At 40.0% G+C, this 25,939-nt stretch overlaps 1 protein-coding gene across 3 annotated transcripts in view; it reads right to left on the reverse strand.

Moving 5' to 3' along the window:
• Positions 1-25,939, reverse strand: part of LOC137133704 (A disintegrin and metalloproteinase with thrombospondin motifs 2-like) — a 107,681-nt gene that overhangs the window by 13,103 nt on the left and 68,639 nt on the right. For 2 of the 3 annotated variants that reach the window (XM_067517541.1, XM_067517543.1), the window contains 7 exons: positions 15,128-15,333; positions 6,274-6,357; positions 4,371-4,527; positions 3,433-3,538; positions 3,089-3,232; positions 2,586-2,718; positions 1,851-1,880 (listed from right to left, as the gene is read on the reverse strand). In XM_067517541.1, the coding sequence (XP_067373642.1) occupies positions 1,851-1,880; positions 2,586-2,718; positions 3,089-3,232; positions 3,433-3,538; positions 4,371-4,527; positions 6,274-6,357; positions 15,128-15,333 (860 nt within the window). The remainder of the gene's footprint in view (positions 1-1,850; positions 1,881-2,585; positions 2,719-3,088; positions 3,233-3,432; positions 3,539-4,370; positions 4,528-6,273; positions 6,358-15,127; positions 15,334-25,939) is intronic. The other variant, XM_067517542.1, reaches the window with a different exon arrangement.

The raw sequence follows: 25,939 nt of genomic DNA on the forward strand, positions 1-25,939 counted from the left end.
AAAGAGAGGAAGAGAAAAAGAGACAGAGAGAGTTTAATTAGCTCACTGGGGAGGTCAGAGGGCAAAAGGTTTAAAGGCCAAAAACTGAGGTCTCAGTGACCTCTAAAATACCCCCAGACACTGATCAAAGACCAAATTCTCCTCTTCGTCTGATATCAATGATGATGATAAGGAAACCACCAAAGTAACCTGCAGTCCAGTGTCTGTGGGGCCATGCCCTCCTCCCTCTTTTCCACAAACGTTGTTACCCACTATGACCCCAGGGGCCCTTTATGGGTCAGAGGGTGACTCACAAACGATGGCTAGACTGTGGTAGGTATTCACCAATGACATCAGACTGGAGGATCCTAAAAGCTGAAGCGAAACATGTGAAACAGCCTCTGTTCTATTCTTTTTATTGAGAAAGACATCTTACCAGCCTTTTCCAGTTGTTATATAGTCATGAGTGTGCCAATATAATAAGGCTCTTCCTGCCAGTGCTGCAGTGATTTAACACAGATTTGCAGGAAAGGTAGCAGGGTAAAGTTCTCTTCAATTGTTGAACTGCACCATAGCCAATGAAGAGTCATAGGGCCAGATTTACCAAATTGTTCTGATGTGACGCAACACATGCTGTACGTTCTGAGCAGTCACAACTGGCTGGAGACTTGGGTTTATTTAATTTTGACTTTCTGGAGTATGCGTCTTACTCAGTATTGCATAAAGATGATTATGGATTTCAGCTGGATTTCCTGAAGTCATGCTATTTTGTAGGGAAAATTCTCAACCCTTGACCTTTGGTGCAGATGGGATTTACAAGAGCCACAACTGAGTCTTGATTGGAGACTGGGTTACATACTGTATCCTTAAGCCTGCTAATTATAAATTAGACATTTTTTAGACATTATAAAAGACGTTTTCCAGTATTTCCTTCTTAAGCTTCATCCAATTTGTTCTTGCCAATTACCATGTTTATTGCTTTGTAACTATAATAAAATAACATATATGGTAAAACCTGCTGTATAATATTATCATGAGTTAAACTCTGAGTAATAGCTTGTATTTCAGTCGAAAGGGCAAAGTAAATGTTTTATCATTAGAATCCCTGTGTTATATTTTCTTTTCTGAGGTTTGTGACCACATACAATTTCCACCTCTAAAGTGCGCCTATGGGCTCTGTATTAGTCACAGCGAGTGCGTTGGAGGTTCAGTACCGGGCGCATTCCAGGAGCTGACTGGGTAATGAGTATGGGTGTGAAAAAACAATAACAATAGACTTGAATGTCGCAATATTTTGTTTTGTGACACTGTAACTATTCTTGCAAACACTATAAATTGTAAAAAGTTTACATGCAAAATGTGGTGGCTCAGAGTCGTTCATTTTGTGTTGTGTCTAAACCACTGATGACTAGATAGATGTTCTGATTTTGCGCGGCTCTGATTAAATAAAAAGTAAACAAGTTTCACTCAGATTATATCAATATGCTGGTTACAATACAGTATCGCAAAATATTCAAATGTCACCCCTATCATGATACGTATCATATTGTCCGATTCTTACACAGCTACTGTTTTAGATGCTGAGTACACACAAACTGCTGTTGCAAGCTGAAAACCATCGTGCAAAGCCATTTTTTTAAGTAAATCTGGCCCACTTTGTTTGTAGGGCTTTTAAAGCCACTTTATTTGAAATGGAAGCATTTTAGAATCCCACAGCTTAACGTCGAAAATATGATGATGGGTAGAACTGAGAAACAAAGTACAGTAAAGAAAGGAATGTAAGGAGCAACATTACAAACAATTACAACTTCAGAGGACAAATAGAAAAAGAAACTCTGAGAAAACAAATGACGGGCCACATGTTACCTTACCTGCATTCCTGACTGGCCCGCCTTTTGTAGCTGAGAGGAATGGGTTTGACAAGAGAATAGAAGGTAATCTAGCAATCTTTGCAAAGCCCCTAAACAACCCCTTTTGTCAAACAAGCAACAGCTTTCCAACAGCGTGCCAAAGTGGCTTCACAGTCATACAGCAGGTGAGGTTCGAAGGGGGAAGCTAAGATTCCTGGCAAGATGCTGCAGGTGGGTAAATGTTGTCTAGTGTATGACGTTTTGTGTTTACAAAAATACTGTTTGTGTCATGCTCATGTAAAGGCACTGTGGTGACAAAGTTAAGCAGAGTGTTAAAATTAATAATATTTATCATTATCATTAATAACTAAAATTAAATGGCTACCAAAACCAATTACCTGCTTTTAAGCAAGATGTCAATCCCACCAATGGCCGGGAAAGAAAAGCAGAGGACATCAGAATAGCTGTGTGCTGTATGTGTGCCTCAATACACTGTAGATCACTAATAGATGACAGTTCTTGGTTCAGTTCACTATAGGGTAATGTTAGAGCTCAAAATGTATCTAACGTAAAATTACACATCATTTCAGTTATTAAAATGATGCTAAGTTGGTAGACATAGGTTTGTTGGTTGCAACTGTCACGGAAGTTGCCTTCAGTTTGTCCGTCACATTGATAGTGTAGTTAGTTAGTAAGAGTTAGTAAACTCTGGCTATGTTAGTAAAATGATCCGATCATACTTTTGGGTTATCTTACCGCGATGCACATTGTGTAGCCAACACCGAAGTCAAAGCGACACTGTTCATTCATGGAATAGTGCAAACCAGGAAGTTGAGGGAGTGATGGCCAGTTGTGGTCAAAGGGGTCATCACGGAGACAGTCATAGGAACTGTAAATGTGACAAAATGTTTAGTTTGTTGATTCATCTATTCACTCATGTTATTTTGTTAGTTATAAAATTAGGTCTGCGAATAAGGTTGCCTAAAAAGACTTAAACAATAAACTAAATGGTAACGCTTTAGTATTCTTTAGGATTCGGGAGTAGTTAGTTGTAGCCAAAACACTTTTAGATAACCATCTCCATGATAAAATGTTAAGGACAACAATGTAAGGCTCTTGCCCAGTAGTAGCTGGGATAAAAATGTTATCTTAAAGACACAATTATTGGCACGGAATATAAACTAGACAGAAGTCGGTACATAAAATATCAATTTTGACCCTGTAATCCTACAGTTTGTGTATGCCTATTTGTTTCTCACTGAAGGTAGCGCCCCAGCTCTTGCATGCTGCATCTGGACCACTGAAAGCGGTGGAATGCAGCTTGCACCAACGGAGCCATGATGCTGCCCATGTGCACCTCATCCCCACAGCGGTTCCCCTGACCATCATGCTCCATCCCCAACCTTGAGAAAACAGAGGGGGGGAAAAAGAGAAAAGGACAAATTTAAAAACCAGCGGGGACAGATTGAAAATGCGTGGTAGGAGGAGAAGAAGGACCAAAACTATAATAAATTAATAAAGTCCCTTCACTGACAGTTTTTCTCTTTTGCTGTAGATGTACAGTCAACAGGCCTGAAGGCTTCATTATAGCAAATGCACTTACACATGTCCGGTCTCGTGTGCCACCACAAATGCAGAGGAGAAACCGTCCTCGTGGTTCAAAGTGCAGCTCCTTACTGGATGGCACATGCCCGTCACTGGGGCATAACCTACATAACCCAGATGCAAGAAACAGCTTTTTGTCATCTTCAATATAAGCATTACATATATTAACAAAGAACATCATATCAGTTTGTCACTTGTTTAGGATTACATTATACACCAAATCTACAATATAGACTATATTAAAAATCTTTCAAATAACCTAACATATTACCAACCCTAAATAAAATTGCATCAATAGTCATCCAAATTTTTCACTGTTTTGTTATGACATTGTCTAATTGCATACATGTATGTATTGTTTTTTCCTCATACTCAAATGTACAGACTGGGGACAAAGTCACTGCAAATGCAAAGTTGCTCTGAGAGATCATCCTAATGCTGTGATTAATAATTTCTGTCCTAACTGGAGCGACTTCCTCCAGGAAGACCCCCCCCATCCATAGGGCATGAGGGGTCATGGAATGCTTCGATAAGTATGAAATAGGGAATCTCGTATGTGTCATATACATAGCTCCATATCATATATAACTGTCACCTTCCACCCCTATGTATGGCAGTCTCTTTATCCCTGTGTGCTGTCCGTCCCAGGCTGCCTTTAATTGTGAAGCTGTGGCTGGCTCTGCTATGTGTATTGATTTTGGGATGCTGAAGGCTAAGCCCAAGGGCAGCTGAAGGGCTTCTGGATTGCTAGGCCACTGCCTTTAAAGGCCTCTCCCCTGGGCCTGCCTGTTAGCCTGCACTCTGCTGCATAGAAAACCACCAACCACCAAACCCACAAGGCACTGTGTACCTGTATCCGGCAATGGAAGGAGCAGGGGAGTTTACTATGTGTACGTCTGAGCTTTTCGTCACCAAAAGTATGTTATATGTTGTTACCCTGCATGCCGGTCGGGCCAAATTCCTGTCGCGTAAGGAAGATGGCATGGTCGTGATACTCAGTATCTCCTGTGTCCTGTTTCTGCTGCAAGAACGCCCAGCGACACACATTCTCTAGACTCTGAGATGGGTTCCCCCGCTCAATCAGACTCATGGACTGGAAAGAGAGGGCGAGAGAGGCACATGCACACATGGTTTGAAAAAGCAGAGAGTGTAAAGAATAAACAAAAACAATGAACTATACCTGCTTCTTGTTTCCATTCTAGCACAAAATGTAACTCAACCCTGTAGGGGGCAGTGTCAGAATGTTTTATACTGTCAGCACATCTTGCAAATTGCTGAGGTGTGTTACACACACACACACACACACACCGAGACACACACACACACACACACACAGGATCTACATTACTCAAACAATAATGCTTACGGTTGTGTTGGTAATTGTGTTTTGATGATTTAAACAATGAACATGAAACTAAACATAGAGCTTCCTCTTAATAAGCTATGCAATTGTAGTTAAAACATTTCCAATTATGGAATATTTACTTATGGTTAAATTCATAATATTTACACCCACACAAACACCTTCATGCAAGCAATTGCTTATATTCACCTTCACCTCTCATGTTCCCTCATTAACATCTCAACTCTCTGTCTCCTCCTTGTATCTTGTTAAATTCTGCCATACAAGTCTTTTCTCCTCTCTTTTACTGCTTCCTTGTTGCCTTGAATTCAATATTTCCTCACTGTTTTCACACATACACAATGCACAGCTGAATCAAACGGTGACGAGTGTGTGTAGTGCGAGTGTGCTGCAGTGAAGACATATGGCCTGCCTCTGCACACATGATGGAGTGTGAAGTTTGCATTCTGCACAAACACTCCTTAGACAGAGTGCACTGAACACGTGTGTGTGCTTTCTCATGTTCATCAGGTGCTTATGAGTATGTGTTTTGGTGTATTTATTTTAATCTTTAAAAAAGTGTTTGTAATGGTGTGTCACATGTTCATGGTGTGTTAGACTGCATTTGTGAAGTGTGGGTGTATGGGTGCGCCTGCATGAAGGGTCACATAGCCAATCCACAGGCTGTCTGGGTGCAGCTCTGTTGCCACGGTAATTGGGGATGATTGATAGCTGGAGCTTTGGCTAAAGCTGCATAGGGACTGGCCCAGAATGACCAATGTAGGGAGTGTGTGTTTGTTCCTTAAGCTCCACTGGGACTATAGACATGTGGAGACAAAAGGAAGAGATAAGGCTGCAGCAGCAAACGTTTATCACTAAACACCTACTGTATAAAGCAATAAAATCATTTGTATCATCTGATTGGGTAACCCCTACCCTCTTCCATCCCTGTCATCTTTTGCTTTATCTCCGACTTCCCTTCCATTCCTTTCCTCTTGTCAGCACAGACAGGAAGATAGAGTTACAGTCAAGAATACAAGGATGCTATCACTATCATCCGGTCTCCCTGTTTATGAATGAGGGAGGGCTATCATTGATTCTTTATCTTTGCCTGGACTTCCCATAATTCTGTGCTGCAGCCTACTGGGAGGAAGACTGGTTGCATAACGGACAGAGTTTCTGTGTGCTTTGGTGCTGAACTGTGAAGGCATGTGACTTGAAAACACTCCTCTGGGATGATGCATGCTTTTAGTTCCTCTTTTGCTCAGTCCACTGGAATAACAGGCTCCGGGCATCAGTGCGTGCTGATGAGTGTGTGCGTGCGTGTGTGCGTGTGTGTTTATGAATGTGCGTGCAAGACATGGCTTTGCTCACTGTAGGCGATTGTAGCAAAATCCCAGTATCAAAGATAGTGCTGATAGAGAGACAAGGCATCCACTTTAAGGAACAGCATCTCAGTTGGCTTGTCAATAGAACATTTGTCTGATAAGGTCTTACCTTGCCATAGCCCAGCATTATAATCCTCACTAGCACCACATTGATATTTGCGCCCAAGGACTCGTCATGGTAGATCTCATTCACCTAAACTCAGAAGACACAAAACAACACAAAAACAAAACAAATTCATAAGAAACATTTATGAGTAGCAGAAAGAAATCTAATTAAATATAATATCTACAGTACCTTGCAAAAGTGTTAACACGCCTTGAACTTTTTTAGAATTTGACACGTTACAACCATAAATATAGATGCATTTTATTGGGATTTTATATGATAGACCAACACAAATTGGTACATAATTGTCAAGTGAAAGGAAAATTATACATTTTCAAAATATTTTACAAATAAATATCTGAAAAGTGTGACGTGCATTTCTATTCAGCCCCCTTTACTCTGATACCACTAAATAAAATCCAGTTAAACCAAGAGGTTTGTTACAGAACATCACAATCGATCATCTGAAAATGAAAAGACTGTGGAACAACTGCAAACCTACCAAGACATGGCCGTCCACCTAAACTGACCGGGCAAGGAGAGCATTAATCACAGAAGCAGCCAAGAGGCCCATGGCTCTGGAGGAGCTGCAGAGAACCACAGCTCAGGTGGGAGACAACTATTAGTCGTGCACTCCACAAATCTGGCCCTTATAGAAGAGTTGCAAGAACAAAGCCATTGTTGAAAGAAAGCCATAAGAAGCCATGTGGGGCACACAGAAAACACGTGGATGAAGGTGCTCTGGTCAGATGAGATGACAATTTAACTGAAATAAATGCAAAATGCTATGTGTGGCTGAAACCTAACACTGCACATCACCCTGAACACACCATCCGCCACTGTTAAACATCGTAGTGGCAGCTTCATGTTCTCGGGATGCTTTTCTTAAGCAGGGAGACGGAAGCTGGTCAGAGTTGATGGGAACATGGATGGAGCCAAATACAGGGCAATCTTAGAAGACAACCTGTTAAGAGTCTACAAAAGACTTGAGACTGGGGAGGAGGTCCACCTTCCAGCAGGACAATGACCATAAACATATAGCCACAGCTACAATGGAAAGGTTTACATCAAAGCTGACTGAGCTTGAGCTATTTTGCAAAGAAAAATGGGCAAAACTTTCACTCTTTAGATGCTGGTAGAGACAAACCCAAAAGACTTCAAGATATAATTGCAGCAAAAGGTGGTTTTACAAAGTATTGACTCAGAGGGGCTTAATACAAATGCACGCTACACTTTTCAGATATAAACATTTTGAAAAACATTTATCATTTTCCTTCCAATTTACAATTATGTACCACTTTGTGTTGGTCTATCACAAAAAATCTCAATATAATACATTTACATTTGTGGTTGTAACGTGACAAAATGTGGAAAAGTTTAAGGGGTGTGATTGCTTTTGCAAGGCACTGTAAATTGATGTAACATGACAGTTTCTTTGATAATATACAAATAATTTTGTAGTCCAACTACATGCCTACAAGTCTAAGTCTGCATCTGCAGGTGTAAATGTTAATAAAAGGCAGAAGAAATAGCTCGACATGGGAAATATGCTCATTCGCTTTCTTGCAGAGAAGATCAATACCACTATAATAAATGTACTTCTCAAAATGTCAAACTATTCCTTTTGAAAAACGGTTTTGGTCTAGATGTGCTATAGTAATTTTCCAGGAAGAAATTAGTTTATTGGAGTGGTTTTCTTGTTTATTAAAGAGCTAGCAGACAAAAAAAAGATTAAACAACTGGCAAGCTGGATGAGAATTAACACCAAAAAAACCTGTAAACCCAAATGTTGCTCTTTTGGGTTTACATTTATTTAGCAGAAAGGCATTTGGTACAAATTATAAAACTGTTATAAAGCGTTATATAAGAGGAAGTGGTAAAAAAATATGAAACTTAGTCTCTTAGCACCAGCGACATACACTGGGCTAAACATTTTGTTTCTTCATTAATTTAAATATAACACTAAAGACCAGAGACTGAGTAAGAAAGTACCCAAAAGCAATACAGCACAATCAGAGACTGGCAGACAAAAAATAAGGAAACAAAAAGGGGAAGAAAGTGCAAAGACCTCAGTTTCCCATGAGCACAGATGGAAAGGAGATGAAGAAAAAAAGATGCAAAGCAAGAAAAGAGCCTAATGCAAGGAAACAAGGTAATGTGTGACGAGGGAGATGCAGAGAGCAGAAGCAACATACACACACACACACATACACGCACACGCACACACACACACAGGCAGCATGTAAGAGAGAAGGGTGGGGGGATATATTGGTGCAGGAATTAAGGTTTGCTGTCCTCGCTGGCCATGTGTGGTACCTAAAGAGGCAAAGGGATGTAAAACCAGACAGCCATAATGAGATGGCTGATGGACATGCTGCAAAGATAGACACACAGATACTGTACACACACACACACACACACAGGTGCTGAGCTGAGGAGCAAAACTGCAGGCACAACTGGTGAGAGAGAAGTATGAAAGAAGTTGAGGAACGCTATGAATACAGAGGCAGAGGGAAAGCGACAAGAAGCTGAGCAGAAAGGGGAGAAGGAGCACAGAAGTAAAACGAGAAAAGAAAAAGCTTGGAAGAGAGTAGAGACACTGCATTCTCAGACAAGAAATGCAGCACAGGGCTGAGGAGTTTGCGGAGCTGTGAAGTTTTCTTTAATAGCAAAGGAAAAATTCTGAGTAACCTAATGCTCTTTTCCAAACAACCCTCTAGTGAAGTAATCAAGTAAGAATCCTAATTTGGTAACCACAAACAATGTGGATGACATTCATTTGATTATGTTAACGTATAAACTTGGCTTGAACATACAGACTTACAGCATGTTCCGAAACTTCACGAAAACTGTTGTTGGATTTTCATCCACTGAAGTTTATGAATACTACAGAATTTCATCATTGACATTTTTTGAACACTTTATTTTGTTGTTCATATGTACAAAGAAAAGGAAAGACAGGGGGGGTAGGGGGGGCGGGAGGAAAAAGCTGAACCCATGAACCCTGATTTGCCTTCTCTACAGTTTGTTTTTATGACATATCAATGTTCCAGTCTGTCACTGACATATAAACATGATCCATTTCTCCCATTTCTCTCTGCAGTGTTCCTCTTGAATTCTTATCTTATGGGTCAGTTGCTCCATAACATATATTCCATCTACTATATTTAGCAATTCCTTTTCATTATGGGGTTTTTATAGCTACTAAAATTATTTTGAACAAATATCTTCCTTTCATTTTACCAAAATACAACACTATACAAGACCTTGATATATCATAGCCCAGATTTTTGCTAATTCATTCATTCTCCCAAAACTGTGCATACCAGGACACAGCCAAAATATAAGAGTGATTAGCATTATTGCTCCACATTGTCTCCAACATGGCTGTGTTACAGACAGAAATTTGCTTCTCATTTTGGGGATGACAAAAAAATCTAATTAAATTCTTCCAAATATATACTCTCCAAGTACGTGATGGTGTAGTAGACTGTTGTGTTCTCCATATATGCAACCATTCATCTTCAGAAATATTTACACCAAGTTCTTGTTCCCATTTCTGTTTTACATATATTGTTGAAATCCCTCTTCTTTCCATTAGTTGCTGGAATAATGTAGATATTATCCTACATTTCCTTGAGTTCCTGTTATAGTTCAAACGATTCCATTTGTGTCCAAAATTACTGTACAATTTTACTTCCCTCTCATAAAAATCCCTTAATTGCAAATATGTGAAGTGGTCCTGGTTGCAGATATATTGACTGCATTTAATATCTGTCAATTAACTAGCTGTCAGATGAATGTTTTGGGTCTAAAAATATAATATTTGCCTGTAAAATGTCAAAATGTGAACCACAAAAATGATACTTGTATTCACTTGTAAATGTATTCAACAGACACAATGTCAAGGAAGGCAGCAACCTAATAAAGTGTAGCCTTTCAATGGGAAACTATACTTAATAGCTTATATTCCTTAAATGAAGTATAGAACAGCAGGTAGGAAGAGTTTTAGTGTGTGGGGCACAGGAGAAGATGGGAAAGTTTTTATCTGGTGACCTTCATGTTTTGGATGTTCTTTTCACAAATTAAAAAAGATACAGTGTTGCTAAGCAACCACCAAACATAGATACAGTTCTGTTGTCTTTTCAGTTTAACCCTGTCTGAGACTCTGTGTGTGTGTGCAAGTATGCGTGTGTGTCTGCAGTTTTCATTTTGCCTGCCTGTCTGGCTACCTACTGGTACACCTGTCTCTCATCTTGTAACATTTGTCACACGCCCTTATTGTCTTGGCAGTGTGGAGTATATGTAAGGAAGTAACACAAAACTCTGTGTGTAAAATTGTTTGTACTAGATGAAATGGACAGTTGGGTGGATCAGTTCACAGTTTACAAGTGGCCTAATCTGGCCCATTTCCCTGGTCCAATTGCTGATTTCCAGTTGACCCCGACATCCTAAATTCCACTTAATGGGACAGACATACACACACACACTCTTTCCTATTTTTGTGTGTCTTCATGTACTCTAACACTCCCATTTTGATTTATACATAAATGCTATAAAGTGGAAGACAGCTATACCACAGTGAATTATATTTCCAAACACACCCACAAAGTCTCAACTTATCTTCCAGGATAAAGGTATGCAAGGGAGACTAGACGCGTCTAACAAGTAATGCAAGACTAGAAGCAAACAAGCCACAAAATCCTTACTATGAGATGAATAATGCAGCTACGGCCTTTCAATGATGATACAGAGGAGGACTGTGGGAAAAACTGCCAACATGAGGTTTAACAACCAGTGAGAGGTTAAGTACTGGCACCTGATCCACAGATTTAGTATTACAAGGATACCTTTTATAATAATGTGAAAATAAATCTATTTTTGTGTTGATTTATTTGTAATCAAGCTGTGTATATAGTAATATATGCTTCATACATTAAACTTGCACTTGTCATTTTATTTTTGTAATTATGAAAGTCATCATCAAAACACACTCTCATCTGCTGCTGACACAGAACTGAGTCATCTAATAAAATCTGGCCAGAGTTCTACATAAATTAGATAAGACACAAGACACTTTTTCTGCATCCTTTTGTCAACACTCATGGGAATATTTAAGAACTGAAACCCAGAATTTGAGCTCTCAGTCTGACAGTGCTCCGTACAGAACTGTGACACTTCCAGCTAACAAGGTGTCTATTATTACCTGGACTCAGTTTTTCTTTCCAGCTCTTCCTAACACTTATTTATATGACATTTATTTCTCCTGCATCCGGGAGCTTTGGTAAAGACAAGACTGCACCACTTCCAGACAGTTCTTACAGAAAGGATGCTTATACTTTAACACAGGTGTGGAGAAAATACACCTCAGAATACCAATATGCATCATGAAAACGACACACACACTCACACACTTTTCTCAGCATCAAATTTATATCCAATGAGAGTATGATTAACACTTTGCAGCACCTCTATAAAGGTCCCCATTAATGGGCAGGACAGACAGGTAGACAGACAGATAACCGTTGGTCACTAAATCAATCACTACACTGTTCGCTACAGGAAGATTACTGCATAATAGACTCCACTTGGCATTTGGCAGACTGCATATTTTACAGGATTTACCCCAACAGTGTAGCTACAACACTGTTTTTTTTTTTTTTTAATGTGTTTCATTGAATCATAGGTTGTAAAACCTGCATGGAAACCTAAGCATTTTTCTTGGAATGGTTTTCATGTACTAATTAGTTTACAGACACTCTTCGCCAGGCAAAATGTGGAAATAGCACACAAACAGTGTTTAGACCATATCGACTTACTTATACACAGCACACTTATATAAAATTAATGATAAATATGAGAATAAAGAACAAAAAAAATCATTCAACTTAACTCAATAGAAAAAATCCAAATCCTTTATTAAAAAAAAAAGAGGGTCATTTAATCTGGCATGTTTTCCATGCTAAATAAGACAATAAAGTTCTAACACCCGAAAGGAATAGATGACAACACCTTCCAATAATAATAACTGATGATGATGCTTGAATAACTGATGATGATGCTTGGTTTAAGATTTTACCTCTAGCAGCTTTATAGTTTTTCTATAAGAGGGCATCCTCTTTTTTTTTTCCCTGCACACAAAAGAAATCGCATGCTCGTGCACAAGTACGCAGATGATGTGATGCACAATTCTAACAAGAAAGTGTTGCCATGTTTTAGTGTTTGTCCTTAGCGGGTCCTCTGTTCTTTGTCAAAAAGTTAACGAACCCTCCAGTTGTCCAACTTTAATCCATCTGTCTCCCTAGATAGATCTCTTTAATATGACTTTAGTCATATAATTCATCTCAAATTAAAACCTCAATGTACGATTTTTTTGTTGAACGAGTAGTAAGGAGGCAACACTAGAAAATGTTTCAGCTTTTCATCTACATTTAAGATGTCATCTAGTGGTAGTGTTGCATGGGCAGACTTACTCTTGTTCCATTGCTGCAACTGAACTATATGGTTATAGTTATGTGAACACATGAGAAATGAGTGGGAGGTAGCTTTACCAATACACACCTTTAACTTAACATATACTTTAATTTACACTCTCTCTCTCTCTCTCTCTCTCTCTCTCTCTCTCCTGGTGAACTTTGCAGACAGGATTTAGAGGTTTTCTGTGGGAGTGCTTTGATGTCTAACAGACAGCAGTACCACCCTTCCATCCTTCAACCCGCAAAACTAAATTATCTTATATTATTACCTTGACCTTCTGTTTACTTTTGCAGTCATTCAATGAGAGAGAGAACTGGAGATACAGGAGAAAGAGGTAGAGAGTAATTATAAAAATACAATAGAAAAAGTAAATTCTGAGGAATAATGCATATATTGTTGTTTTATATAATACCCTTTTATACTAAAATGCAAGCACGTTGCTTATTATAGCAGATGGATGCACAAAATGAACAAAAGATAGAGAATCACTTCAAAGACATTTTGTTTAGTGTAACATGAACACACATACAGAAGGACAGATATCAAATGTGCTAAATAAGGCCTGGAATTAGGAGAGAAACAGGGTAGAGAAGTACAAGTGGGTGCAGGGCCATGCTGGATTCAGAGAGGAACAGAGATGCGGCTTGGCATAAATTCTGTGGTTTTACAGTGTCAATAAAGAGCCCCGTGTTGAATAAAGTGTACATTGTAAAGACAATATTTGCAGAATGCTACTTTACAATTTATTGCATCATATAATCTGCAATAAGTTGTATAAAAAAACCTACTTCCTAATTAATGTTAAGCCAATAAATTTATGACTTTACACTTTCAACGAACAGACAGTCAGAATCACAAAAGCTTAAAAATTTCCCCCCGGGATATGTATGGATGTGGTCATGAATGGCAAATACATTGTCTAAAATTTATAAATATAGAAATAAATTTTACTTTCATATTATAATTACAATTTATTTTTATTGTTGGGGTTTTCTTGCCACAAACTACCCAAGTCAGGCAGGACTAACAATGCAAAAGAGCTCAGTGTCAGACAAGTCAGTGCTGCTGAGCAACTGGGAAGGTGAACGGAAGACAGAGAGGACAAGAAATAAAACAGAGAGAGAGAGAGAGAGAGAGAGGGAGTGTACACCCAACCTGAAGTGAGCAAAGCAAACTTTCGAGAAGAAAGTCGCCCAGATGCCACGCGTGGGAGGCAGCCCTTATTTATTTATTTCTGTTTATCTGGCTGTCAGTAATTTATTCTGAATGCGCTGTTTAAAATACTCCTTCTCCCTCTGTCTCTCCATCTCTTCCCCACAGATTAGAGGGGGGCTGCGACAGGGCTGCGTATTCCCTTCTCCTATATTGTCTAACAAATTTCTAAAAGGGAAGGAAGAGAGCACAGCGACTCTTGTTCTTTCTCCAGCGCTGGGTTGAGACAAAGAGGTGCGGTAGGATTATTGCTGTATGCTTGCACCTGCTTAGCAGTTGGAGATTGGTTCCTTGCACAGTGGGTCGCAATACGAGCAAAAGCAAACAGGAGCATGCACATAAACAAATGCACACACACGCAAATGTGCACACATTCTAATGCATGCAAACAGCACTCTCACCACAGGTTTAATTTGCAAAGATTAAAGTCTGCAGTGTGTTCAGTGTCAGACCAACACACACACGCACACACATACACACGCACACACACACACGTAGAAACACCTGGGAGTGTAAGTGCTTGAGTGTTGTGGCCTGGAGCATACTGTCTGCTGTTTCTGCATCTTTCTTTCTCTCACAGCATAAGTACATTCACAATGAATGATGACATGACACAAAGCCTGATGAAATGAGCCCCCTCTGAGCACAGGACTCACCTAGCACACACAAACACATGAAATCTCATCATATTCAGATAGAAAAGAAAGGATTACCCGTAGCTGATTGCTGGATAAGACCATGTAGGAAGGGAATTAAATATTCATTCAGTTGGAGCTTAGTGTGTGTGTGTGTGTGTGTGTGCGCGTGCGTGCACGTGTGTGTATACAGTAGTGTGTGTGAATGGATGTGAATGTGTCTGTTATCCCCTTTCTTTGACCTCTCTGTGACTTACCTGCCATTCAATTCCAACACAACAGTTTGGAACTTAATCATTTCATTGTTCAAAGCAAGACAAAAATGTCACTATTGGCCATTTGGGAACCTGAGTATTATGCATGTACATCCATTACGTTGATGTGATATGTCTTCAAACCCGCCACCTACTGTAAATTGAAATCCAGCTAACATACATGACAAGCACCCAATTCAATTATGCATGTGTTTATTCACCATATATTCATGTAGTCCTCTGTTTCTATGTGTGTTCACACCTGTTGGAGCCACTTACAATGTTCATGAGTGTGAGCAGGTACTTTTGGACATGCTCCTTCCCGTGGAACTGGACCACCGAGTCGTCGACTCCTAGCAGCACCTCAATGTTGTAGGCCCTGTCTTGGCTCTGTCTGCGTGTTCGCCCTGCTCGCGTGTGGTTGATTGTCTGTTCCACACCACGGTACAGAGACTCCAGGTCCATCAGACCACCAAGATCAGCACCTAGAGTTGTTGAGGAAATCAACAATGAACGTGTGTAGTGATTGAAACAAATTGACACATTTAGTTGCAAACAACTTTCAACATTCCAAGGATGTTGTGAAAGGGGAAAAGCCCTTCTTTCTATTTTCAATGAATAATTTGAAATGTTGCTGTGCCAGTTTCATTTAACAGCATCCCACTCTTACGTTTCTATGTAGTTCCTTTCAGGGACAGATTATTTTATAGGTTATTTACACATCCAGCGTTTATGGCCAAACATTTGTTACCCATTTGATGCACTGTTATTATAAAGGTTTTTGATTAAACTATGTTCTAAAATAGGCCATTTTTTATTGTTGTGTAGTGTCTTGTTTGTTTACCATTATCTTACTGAGCAGCAATTCCTTGGTAATGTGTCAGCAACTGTTTGCATTCTTTGAAATCTGCTCAGCTGGTGTGAGTCTGCTTCTTTCTGCCACGTTACCAAGCTCTGACCACCACTGTTGTACACATTAGCATATGCGCACTTTACTTTTTTTGAGCACTTGCTTGTTGATGTCTGTTATCTGTTTGCTTTCCAGGATACCAGTTGTCAGAAATGAGCATGTGTGTCCCTCGTATCAGTGGTAACGGTGTGGCAATCCTCCACAGAGACTCTCCTAATCAACCAAATATTTTTACTCCCCTCTGCATAAAAGCAGCAGGTGGTGCTTGGTAAACACATGGATTAGGACAGCCCCCTTGCATAGGGGATACAAACCCTGCCCCTTTTCTTGGCTTGTTACATGCTGGAAAAAAAAAGGAAATTACACAAAAAACTCAATTTGAGGTGATTCCAAGGGAAAGTGTGCAACCTACTGCAGCCCAGATCACTAATTATAGTATGTCTCTGATATTGCCTTCACAGGTATGTAGGAGTGTGTGTTATTTTGTTTAGACATAGAACGCACACTATTCTTATCATGTTTCGTTTTTCCTATTTGAACTACACAAAGAGTCAGTGGGGACCCAAAGGATACATTTTCCTATCTCTAGGGCCAAGGCGACCCTGTCCCTTCTGTATCCTCCCTTTCTGTCACCCTCTCCCCCTCCTGGTATGTAGAAACAGCATGGCCTTGCCTGTAGAGAAGCCATGGGAGGCCAACTCATGCAGTCTTGAAAACGGGGTCTCAGCGGATTCAACAAAGCACTATCCTCCCTGACACCAGCCAAGGCCTACCACAGCCAAGGATGACACACAACATAGTTCAGAGCGAGTGTGTGTGTGCAGCTGCTGGTCTGTGAGCACTGTGTGGACAAACATTTCCAGTTGGGCTATAAATCACTCTTCCAACAGAAGCTTTAATTTAGTTGAAGCTTGGGTGCAGAGCTGACTGACTGTAATAGATATGCTTTGTTTAGCTGCAGCTCTATTTGGAGGTGCTGCTGAGTGCTGAGTTGATTCAACATGTGGCATGATGGCACAGCTGGAGCTCCAGTGTTTTGACACATACAGTTAGAATGTTGAGTGTTGAGTGGAGGGCAAAGAACAAGATCTAAGAAGAAGATACAGGGAAGACGAGGGGAGAGACAGAGAGATCTGCCACCTTGTCTCCCAATCAGCAAGGGGCATCCCGCTTTCCCACTCCCTCTTACGCAACGTTTCCAAGGCAACGGGCTCATGGGTAAAACAACGACCGCATGGCTAATATTGGCTCTTGAGTCGCTAGCAGAATGAATGTGGAAGTCTGAATGTGATCCCATATCTGCCCACATTCTAGTGAGTGACAGAGTACCCACACAGAAAAAGAGAGAAATAGGAGGTGGCAAGAGAGACTAATATAAGACAAGAGAATATGAGAACAGAATTTAAACGTTTTTGCAGAATATAATTTTGTCTGTTTCATAGCCTGTTTCTCACACAAAAAAAGTGAACATTTCTTTTTGTCACTGAAGAAAGCTGGATTTAAGGTGGTGTACTTCACAACAACGATCTCCCTAGTTATAGCTGGCTTTAATGGGCCTGATGTCATAACCACAGCATCTGTTTTTACCTTTTGCTTATGTAATGTTAAGACTAAACAGAAAAATAGTAGCGTGTTGTTGCTTCTAACTGTGGCCTATGTGCAATTGCTGCAGCCTGAGAACTGAGAATGAGACAGTGTGGGGACATTTCATAAGACAGGGCCACAGCTGTACAGTAAGTAGAGGGAATAAGATAAAGATCACTCAGATTGAAACACACTTGAAAGTGGCGTTGACAATAAGAAGCAACAAAACCAAAGGCTGGAAGGTGCCTGACCAGCTGATGAGCTCTAACTATATAAACCTCTCTGTTTCATTACACCTCTATCCTTGCTTACACTTGCTAGAAAGCACTACTTTTTTCTCTCACTTCACTTTTGCTGTTTTGGAGCAAGTTTTTCTGAGAAAACTGTAGAGGAATAAAGTGCAAGAGGGATTGGGGGAGGCAGTAAGGGAGGTGAGAGGTAGAGCTGAGGGGTGTGATGGATGAGAGAGAGAGAGATGAGAAGAGACCAGAAGGACCTTGGGTGTTGTGAGTTCCGCTTGAAGCTCCTGCAGTGATGGAGAATATCGCTCTCTTATAGAGCATCCAAGCCTGTCTGTGTGACTGCAGGCAAAGCATCAGGGTGCGCTGCCGAGTTTCTCACAGCAATAGCTTACATTAGCCTCTGAAACCGAACTGCTATCACTCTCAACCTACAGATAGGGGATTGATCATAGCAGTTCGCTTTTTTTGCTCTGCAGAATATCATTTTCAGTCCCAAACCTCCTCTTCCCACAGCTCTTTCCGGCACACACATACAGTGTAACCCCTTCATGTCTCTTCCCACCTGCAACTTTCTCTTCTTCCTTTTTGTCCTTTCCACTCATCCAGAGTCCTCATTTATATTTTCCTCCTCTGGTCTGTATCCCTGTGACCACTTCCTACACACACAACACATGCGCGCTGCCTTCTCTCTCCGAGTATTTTCACTTCTTTGTCTTTCAGTCTTTGCAAAATGTCAAGAATGCTTGGTTGAATATGAGGTGGGGTGTAGAGGGGAGTCAAGAGAGTAAGGGAGACTACACACTAAAACAAGAGAGGGAGAGAGAGAATGTTCAAGCACACACACTACAGCGGTTTTTGGTTTAAGGTTTATTAGTGGGGTGTGGCACGTCCTTCTGCTCTGTCTACAGGGGTTCTACTGTATAAGATCCAGCTTTAACCTCAAGATGGTAACTTGAGTCAGTATTTACATATACAGTAATTAACATTCAGTGAATTACATATTATTCTGTAAATATACTTCAACACACGGTGATCATTAAAGGCTTTGTGGACACCTATTGGAGAAATTTGCGGGTTTGTTCCAATCCATACAGCAAAAAAAAGGTCATTATGAAATAGAAATATCAGTATTACAGTGTCAGGATTTAAGGGACTTTCAGGGTGTCTACCTAGACACAGTCTTCTCACAGGACTAATAGAAGCTTCTTTGTGTACTTGGGTTATTATCCTAACACAGTACTTGCTTTTGAGTGGCAACAGGTTGTAGGGAAGACGGTCAACTTGTTCTTACCTGATTTCAAACCACAATAGTCCAAATACACGTCAATTATTTTACATACAGACACATCTCAGTTACAGGACATGGACATTTAATCTCCCTGGTTACATCTTTATAGTTTGTCAAGGTAAAGAGTGGCTTGGGCAGCAGCACCTGGTAGAAACCACGGCAGGCAGCAACTCGCCACATTGTCCCAAACAATGTTCTCATACTGAATGCTCATTATTTCTAAGTTGCCCTATGACAGGTGTAAAGGCTACAGAGTGTGGAGCACAAAGTGAACTATGCTTCCTATAATCATACTGCCCTTAATTATTTAGGTTGGCAATCAGCAATCTAATTTTACATGGACAGCTCCCGGAAGACCATGATAATTATTCATACATCAAGCACTGAACTTTGCCTAGTTATTAATAAGTGGTTTAGATTAAGGCTGTTTATTTTTAACTCGGATTTCTATAATGCTTATGGGATGTTTTGAGTAGTCGAGTCTTGGCCATGTTCAAAGATCCTTAGTTTTTGGGTTTATGCTTTATATCTATCTATGCTCCCTGAAGTGGAGTAAAGGACTATTTTAATATTGCATAAAGTGGGCTTTATTGTCAGCAGGTGAGGGGGCCGCCTATCGTCACCGCTGCTTGGAGTGTCTGTGTGGATTTCTGGTGGTTCAGGAGACAAGGCAACCTTTAGCTCTTCCTTCTTACATAACTGTCTGTCAGAAACACACAGGGCTGTTTCCTGCTGGGCAGGTGCTTTGGTACACAACAATTCCCTCAGTATCCTGCTGTACCACAGTTTCATTTATGCAGCCACTTCTTCATATTCTCATAATGCAAAATCAAGTTAGGTTTGAAACTGACAGAATTCACACTCATGATTGTACATGTTGCCACAAATGAACATAAATTGAGCAGCAATGATTCTCAAAAGCCACAAGGATCTTAGTGTGCCCATTAAAACATCACAGACACATCTCAAAACACAGTAATCCAATCATTGCCATCCACAGATGCAATATTGTTGGCAAGGATCAATGATGTCCCCAAACTCTCTTTGCTTTGTGGTTGGATATAAGGGGCTCGATGTAAACTGCAGAGCCTTAGTGTCCAATAAGACAGCAAAGCCAGGGCTTACCGCAAAACTCATCCAGTCTGAAACTGACCTGTCTGAGTGCCTGTCTGCCTGTTCATCCCTGTGTCTGTCCATATCAGCTTCAGAAAGCCAGACATTTATAAAGGTCTCTTATGAAATCAAAAAGAAGGAAAACAACTCCTGGTATGACAGGGATGTGAAGATAATAACATTACAGCACGAGTATGTAGCTGATAGCAATGCAGACAAGACAAATTCTTCATCTACATCTCCTATTACTGCCTTATCAAGCTCCACTGCCCATGTATCTACTTTAAGAAAATGTGTACAATGTGTGCTTGGAAAGGAAGATAAAGAGTGTGAGGCTGACAGTGAGGTCCAAGGTCCACAATACCTTGAATGAATAAATCTCAGCAGAAGACAAGCTTCTACTGGCTTGAAGGGTTTGTGGTCCCCTTGCCACTTCTCTCCCTAATACTGCAACCCTTCTCTGCCTGTTATCTCTCTCCTCCTGTCATATCAGCCTAAGCCTCTTGTGTACCAACCCTGCCTCCTAAAGTGATATTCATTTAGAACTAATTTGCATTAATACATCTAATTTGAAGGAGACTTAATTCTGCCTAGATCATGTCTTCATCAGCAAAAAAGTAAATGCTATATAAACAATTGTCAGCTTCTGTCTTTTTGACTAAAATATTAACTCCTGCTGCTGAAGGATGATGGCTTGTTTTAGGATTTTTATCTGAGCAAACCAAAGGTTAGAGATTTGGGTAAATCCTTAATCCTTGTCTTTTCTGCTTAAATGTATCCCATATATTTGCAAGCTTTTGACAGATCAATTTGTAAATGAGTGGTACGATAGGAAAGACAGGGAGCCCGTGTTATTTTTATACATTTTTTGTTATTTTTAATAATATCTTCACTGTAATGATTTTGGGTGTCCATAGTTAGCGAGTCCCAATTTCCAAAATGCAACGTGAACATGTGTAGAAATAACTCAAAAACCAAATCTCGCATCTCACTCTGCTCAATATACGTTTTTGTGTGACCATCTTTATTCGTTCACTTTGCTTCCTGGGTAGTACGACATATGTAGGTTGGATGTCAGTAAATGGACCACTGCTCCAGGCCTCGTCCTCCTGTTACAGGCTGCAGGGAATGCAAAGTGGAGAACATGTCTGGGAGAATGTTTTTCTGTTGTTGCTGGGGTGAATGGAAGAAATACTGAACAATACTGGAGAATAGTTGTGTTTTTAGACCTTGTATAGCCATACATGGGCTGCATTTTTTGTCTGAATTTTGCAACTGGTGGGATCCACTGGGGTTAGCCACCACTGCCGGACAGTCTGTTATTATTGGGCCATATTTTCAATCCTGATGATGACAATAAATTGAGTGATTGAATTGTCTCTGAATTGTCATTTAGAGTCAGAACACGAAGCTGTAAATGAAATGCAGACTTATTATAACCATAAAAGTAAAATATGATAAAATGGTTAGCACAGAGCAACATTAGAATTTATTTGAGGGTCTAATGTTCAGTTTTTAAGCTCACAAATTCCTATGTGATTCTTCATTAATAAAACCCCCATGATCATCATCTCGTAAATCCATATTGTCTTCATGCAGTTTGGTAGGGGGGTTTATTTTAACAGTGGGTTTACAAATTTGTTTTGCTGAAAACAGCAAACTGATTCTGTGTGTGTTCAGCAATGTTTACTTAAAAATAACTATTTTAACCATGTACTGTCTCGTTTCTACGCCTTTTCTGTAGGCAGAGAATGTTATTCTTCTCAAACTACAGTGCATCTATTTCATTGCTTCTGGACTCAAAATGTAATAACACAATTCTAGAAGCAGGGTTTTTGCTATGCTTTTATATTTTCAAACTGCTGCTATCCTTCTTCTGTCTTTAGCATTATTAAAACTGCACCAACTGTTTTTTGACATGTGTCATTGTCTGGTTATGCAATGAGCTGCATTTTTACCATTTTTTAGTCCAATATAGGTGTTGAGGGCTCTGGCAAATAGGCAAATTAAAATAAAATAATATTAAACCTTTTGTTTTAAAATTCCACATCTCCACATCTCTCCTGCCATCCCTGCTCTTCTGCTCATTTTCCCTTCCTTCACCCATAGCCCCAAGCAATGTCCTGTCCGGTCTTTACTGTAAAGTACTCAACGAGCGGCCAACACCAGCCACCTGAGACACCCAGCACCACAGTTATTATGATAGCCCAGGCAACCAAACATCGGTCAAACTGATCACTGTGGGGAAAGGAGTGGAAGAGACAATGCATTCAGTGAGGAAGAGAAAGATGGTGGGAAAGTGAAAGTGAGTACCAACCATGTACATTTTAAATGATTACTGGCAAGTGTGTTCTTTATTAATATATATATATATAGTATATATAATATATATTAATATATTTATTAATATAGAAAGATCCATTTAAAGCAAGAAACTGTTCTTTTTTTCAATTGTACAATAGAGGACAGCATTTTAATTTCATTAATTAACACCTTTTGGCAGCGCGTGAAGGCAGCTGGTTTGTAAACAATTTCTAAAACAGGCAACTGATGAACCAAACAGACTATTAACACACTAAAACACGACTCATGTCATGCTAAAATATACCCGGGCAACGTGTAAATGACAGAGCTTGGTGTTAATGCTTCACACTGACAGCCAGCAGTGAACCAGAACTGCCAAACAAGGTGTGTCAATAGTCACATCCAATGCATCTGGCTTTTATGCCCAGGCAGTATTTTCACTACTTCGCTTTCTCTTTTTCTGTATATCTCTCTACATCCCTCTCTCTTTTTCTGTCTTTTCATGCCACATTTTTTGAAGAGAAGCAGTAAATGAGAGTGTCACATTAAGACCTGAGTGACTGGGCAAGGCAGTAACAGGAGGATCAGTAACTTCTCATCTTACAGTGGAATCAGCCACAGTAAAGCAAAAGTGATATCACAGTTCACCTGTGTGAATGCCCTGCATCAAAAACCAAACGACCAAACCGGGTTACAGGTGGCCTGTCAAGTTTTCCCCCAAGTTTTCCAAGTATCGTTCACTCGTTTCATTCCCGTCATCTCCTGCTTCCTTCATTTCCTCTTTTATTCATTTACACTACATTTGAAAGTGCTTTTGAAAGTGCAGATGTGGAGTGAGAGTGTGTGACAGAAAAGTTGTGAGACAATATGTATGCAAATGTTCTCTTCGAGCAACTCGCCAACAGAACAGATCCCGCGTATGCCCACCACAGGGCAAAAGTATGAGGATCTATCATCCAATATCACCCCATCATAAATGATAATGATAAACGCATAAGTCAGGCTCTAACGTAGTTATACACCATCTCTAAACCAGCTACCTAAACAGAGTTGTAAATCAGCAGCGATTACACTGTAATATTTTATACAATTAAGGCTTTGAGAATGCACCAAGGACTTGGACACAGGGAGGTGAATAAAAATAAGTGTTTTGGCATTTAAAAACTGGCATGCTCTTAGACAAAGAAATATTGCTGCCTAGTCGGCCCACAAATGCACAGACAGTTCTATTCAACTGCACAGTGCTTGAGCCAGACAGAAGATTATTAATAAGGCACTACAGTGTATCGGTGTTACTAAATTGGCTGTGTTTCATAACAAAGTCTTTCAGAGCAGTTATCAATTAAAAACAATTAAAAGAGCCATTCATCATTTTTATAAAGCAGACTCTGCACAGGCAGCAGCGCTGACAGAGATGCTGATAAAATATAATCAAGCCAAAATCAGCTAGGGCTCTTTAGCAGAGGCTAATGCTGACAGGGCTGATGTAAATATCACACCTCCAACCAGCTCCACTGGACAGAACATGGTGTTCGTCTATCACACAAACACATGGCCACCGAGGCAGAATCTGTGCAGAAAGAGTGACAAGGGGGGGAGAAAAACAAGATAAGAACAGGTTTAAAGTCAAGCTGTGAACAAACTTCACAACATGATGGAGAAATCACAAAAACAAGTCAGTCCTTAGGCTCTTGGCAATCATCAGTGCAGCATGTGTTTGCTTTAGTATGAAGCCATGTGCTGGTCATTTTGTGTATTCTGTTGATCAACATACATCCAGTATTTTCCTGGAAAACTATCGACAAGGCTTGATGTTCATGTTATTATCAACACTGCTTTGTTGGTAACCAAGACAGATAGGATCTTTGTGGAAAGATGCACTAGGCTTTATCTTGACTGTGCGCATGCTACTTTCCCAGCTCACAGTTCCCCAGTGGTGATCATGATGGCACAGGGGGAAGCTCCATCCTTCTCAGCATTCCGGGCTTATATCTGATCAATGCAGCCTCTTCCGTGCAAAGGTAACTCTACACTCAGGGAGGACGGGGGAGCTACCAGTGCGGCCTCCCCTGTCTCTATATCCCTAATGAAGCTCCCAGGTAATCAAATCACTGTACACAGAGGCAGATGGCCAGTAAGAGAACAACCATTGGGCCTTTTTCTCATCAAAGTTTTACAACTTACCACTTACCGTCCGACTTTATTTGTTATTAGCAAAATTGTGTTCTGTGTCATTTACTTCTGTGTATTTTACAGCACAATAACTGATGATAGGGAAAATTACAAAGTCATAAGTTAAATCCAAAACATGAAGACAACTATGTAGCTTGAGTTTACAGCCTTAAATTTTAAGTACACACATAACAGAGCCACTGACAGTGTCAGAAAGTTGAGGTATTTCCGAGGCTTGGCTGGACTTGAATTGTCTCCCTGTTCATCAATCATTAGTACAAAGGAGGAGCAGCTGCATTTCAAATTATGACCTGGGGGGGACACACCTGAAGACTAGGAAAGACTGTCAAAGACTGGACAGTTCACACATAAAGACTATTTCCACCAACTGTCACAGATTTCTAGTCTCTGACAGTCTGGAAGTGGCTTACACCTGACGAATGTAAACTGAGGGCAACACACTGAAAAGCCAGTTGGGAATAACTGGACATTCTTGACATAAAACCCCCCTCCCCAAATTCTGTGAGAGTGGGAAATGCTGGCGTATAAAAACAGATATGGTGACTTTTTCACTTAATAATTAGTGTGTAAAAATACAGAATATAAAAAGGCAGCAAACACACGGATGTAAAGGTGACTACAACGCAAACTGTAGGGCCTACAGAGGGAAATGAAGGTAAAATAACTATAAAACAACACCAAGTTCAGGTAAAGCTGTAGGTACTGTAGGCATCCCTTAGATGTGATGTCATTGGTCGCAGATGCTGGTCTTAAATTTTAAACATGTTTGAAAAATTACTTAGTAATTTTGACAAAAGTACTTGCATTAGGCCAAAGCATATATATGATTATAGCCATTTACCATTTTGAACTACGATAAATGTAATCTAATTTGGCAATTGTAATAATGAAACAATCAGGCATATGTTTTGTCACCAATTAGTATAAGTATACTAGCTGCAATAATGCATTGACCCATGTGATTCTCCATTTATGTCAAAATGAGAGGTACATGACAGACAACTATCATTTTGATTTAATGGGAGATTATGGCAGATAAAGGATTACATTTTATTTTAAATCCTAATGGTATTTTGTATAGCTAGACCATACAAATTATGACCAGCATCATCTTGGGATATTTAAACTAATCCTATTTATAGCATTAAGCCTCCTATATTAAAGGATTCACCACTATATAATTACCTTTTAAGCAATATGGTAACAATAACGAAAAAAACTTTAAGGACAACTACTGGCAGCAGTGGGTTGGGGGGGCTAATAGGAAGCTGTATGCCCTCCAGCTAGATTTAATAAAGGGGTTATTATAAAGGAATATTTTCCTCGCTCTCCCAGTCTAGAAACTGGCACCAAGAACCATCTCATTCTCTTCGCTCTGCAGAGCAAATAATACCCACTAATCCTAGACACAGAAAGAGACTGTGGGGATGAGAGAGAGAGAGTGAGAGAGAGAGAGA

This window comes from Channa argus, chromosome 10, assembly GCF_033026475.1.
Source record: "Channa argus isolate prfri chromosome 10, Channa argus male v1.0, whole genome shotgun sequence".
In the NCBI taxonomy this organism is placed as follows: Eukaryota; Metazoa; Chordata; class Actinopteri; order Anabantiformes; family Channidae; genus Channa; species Channa argus.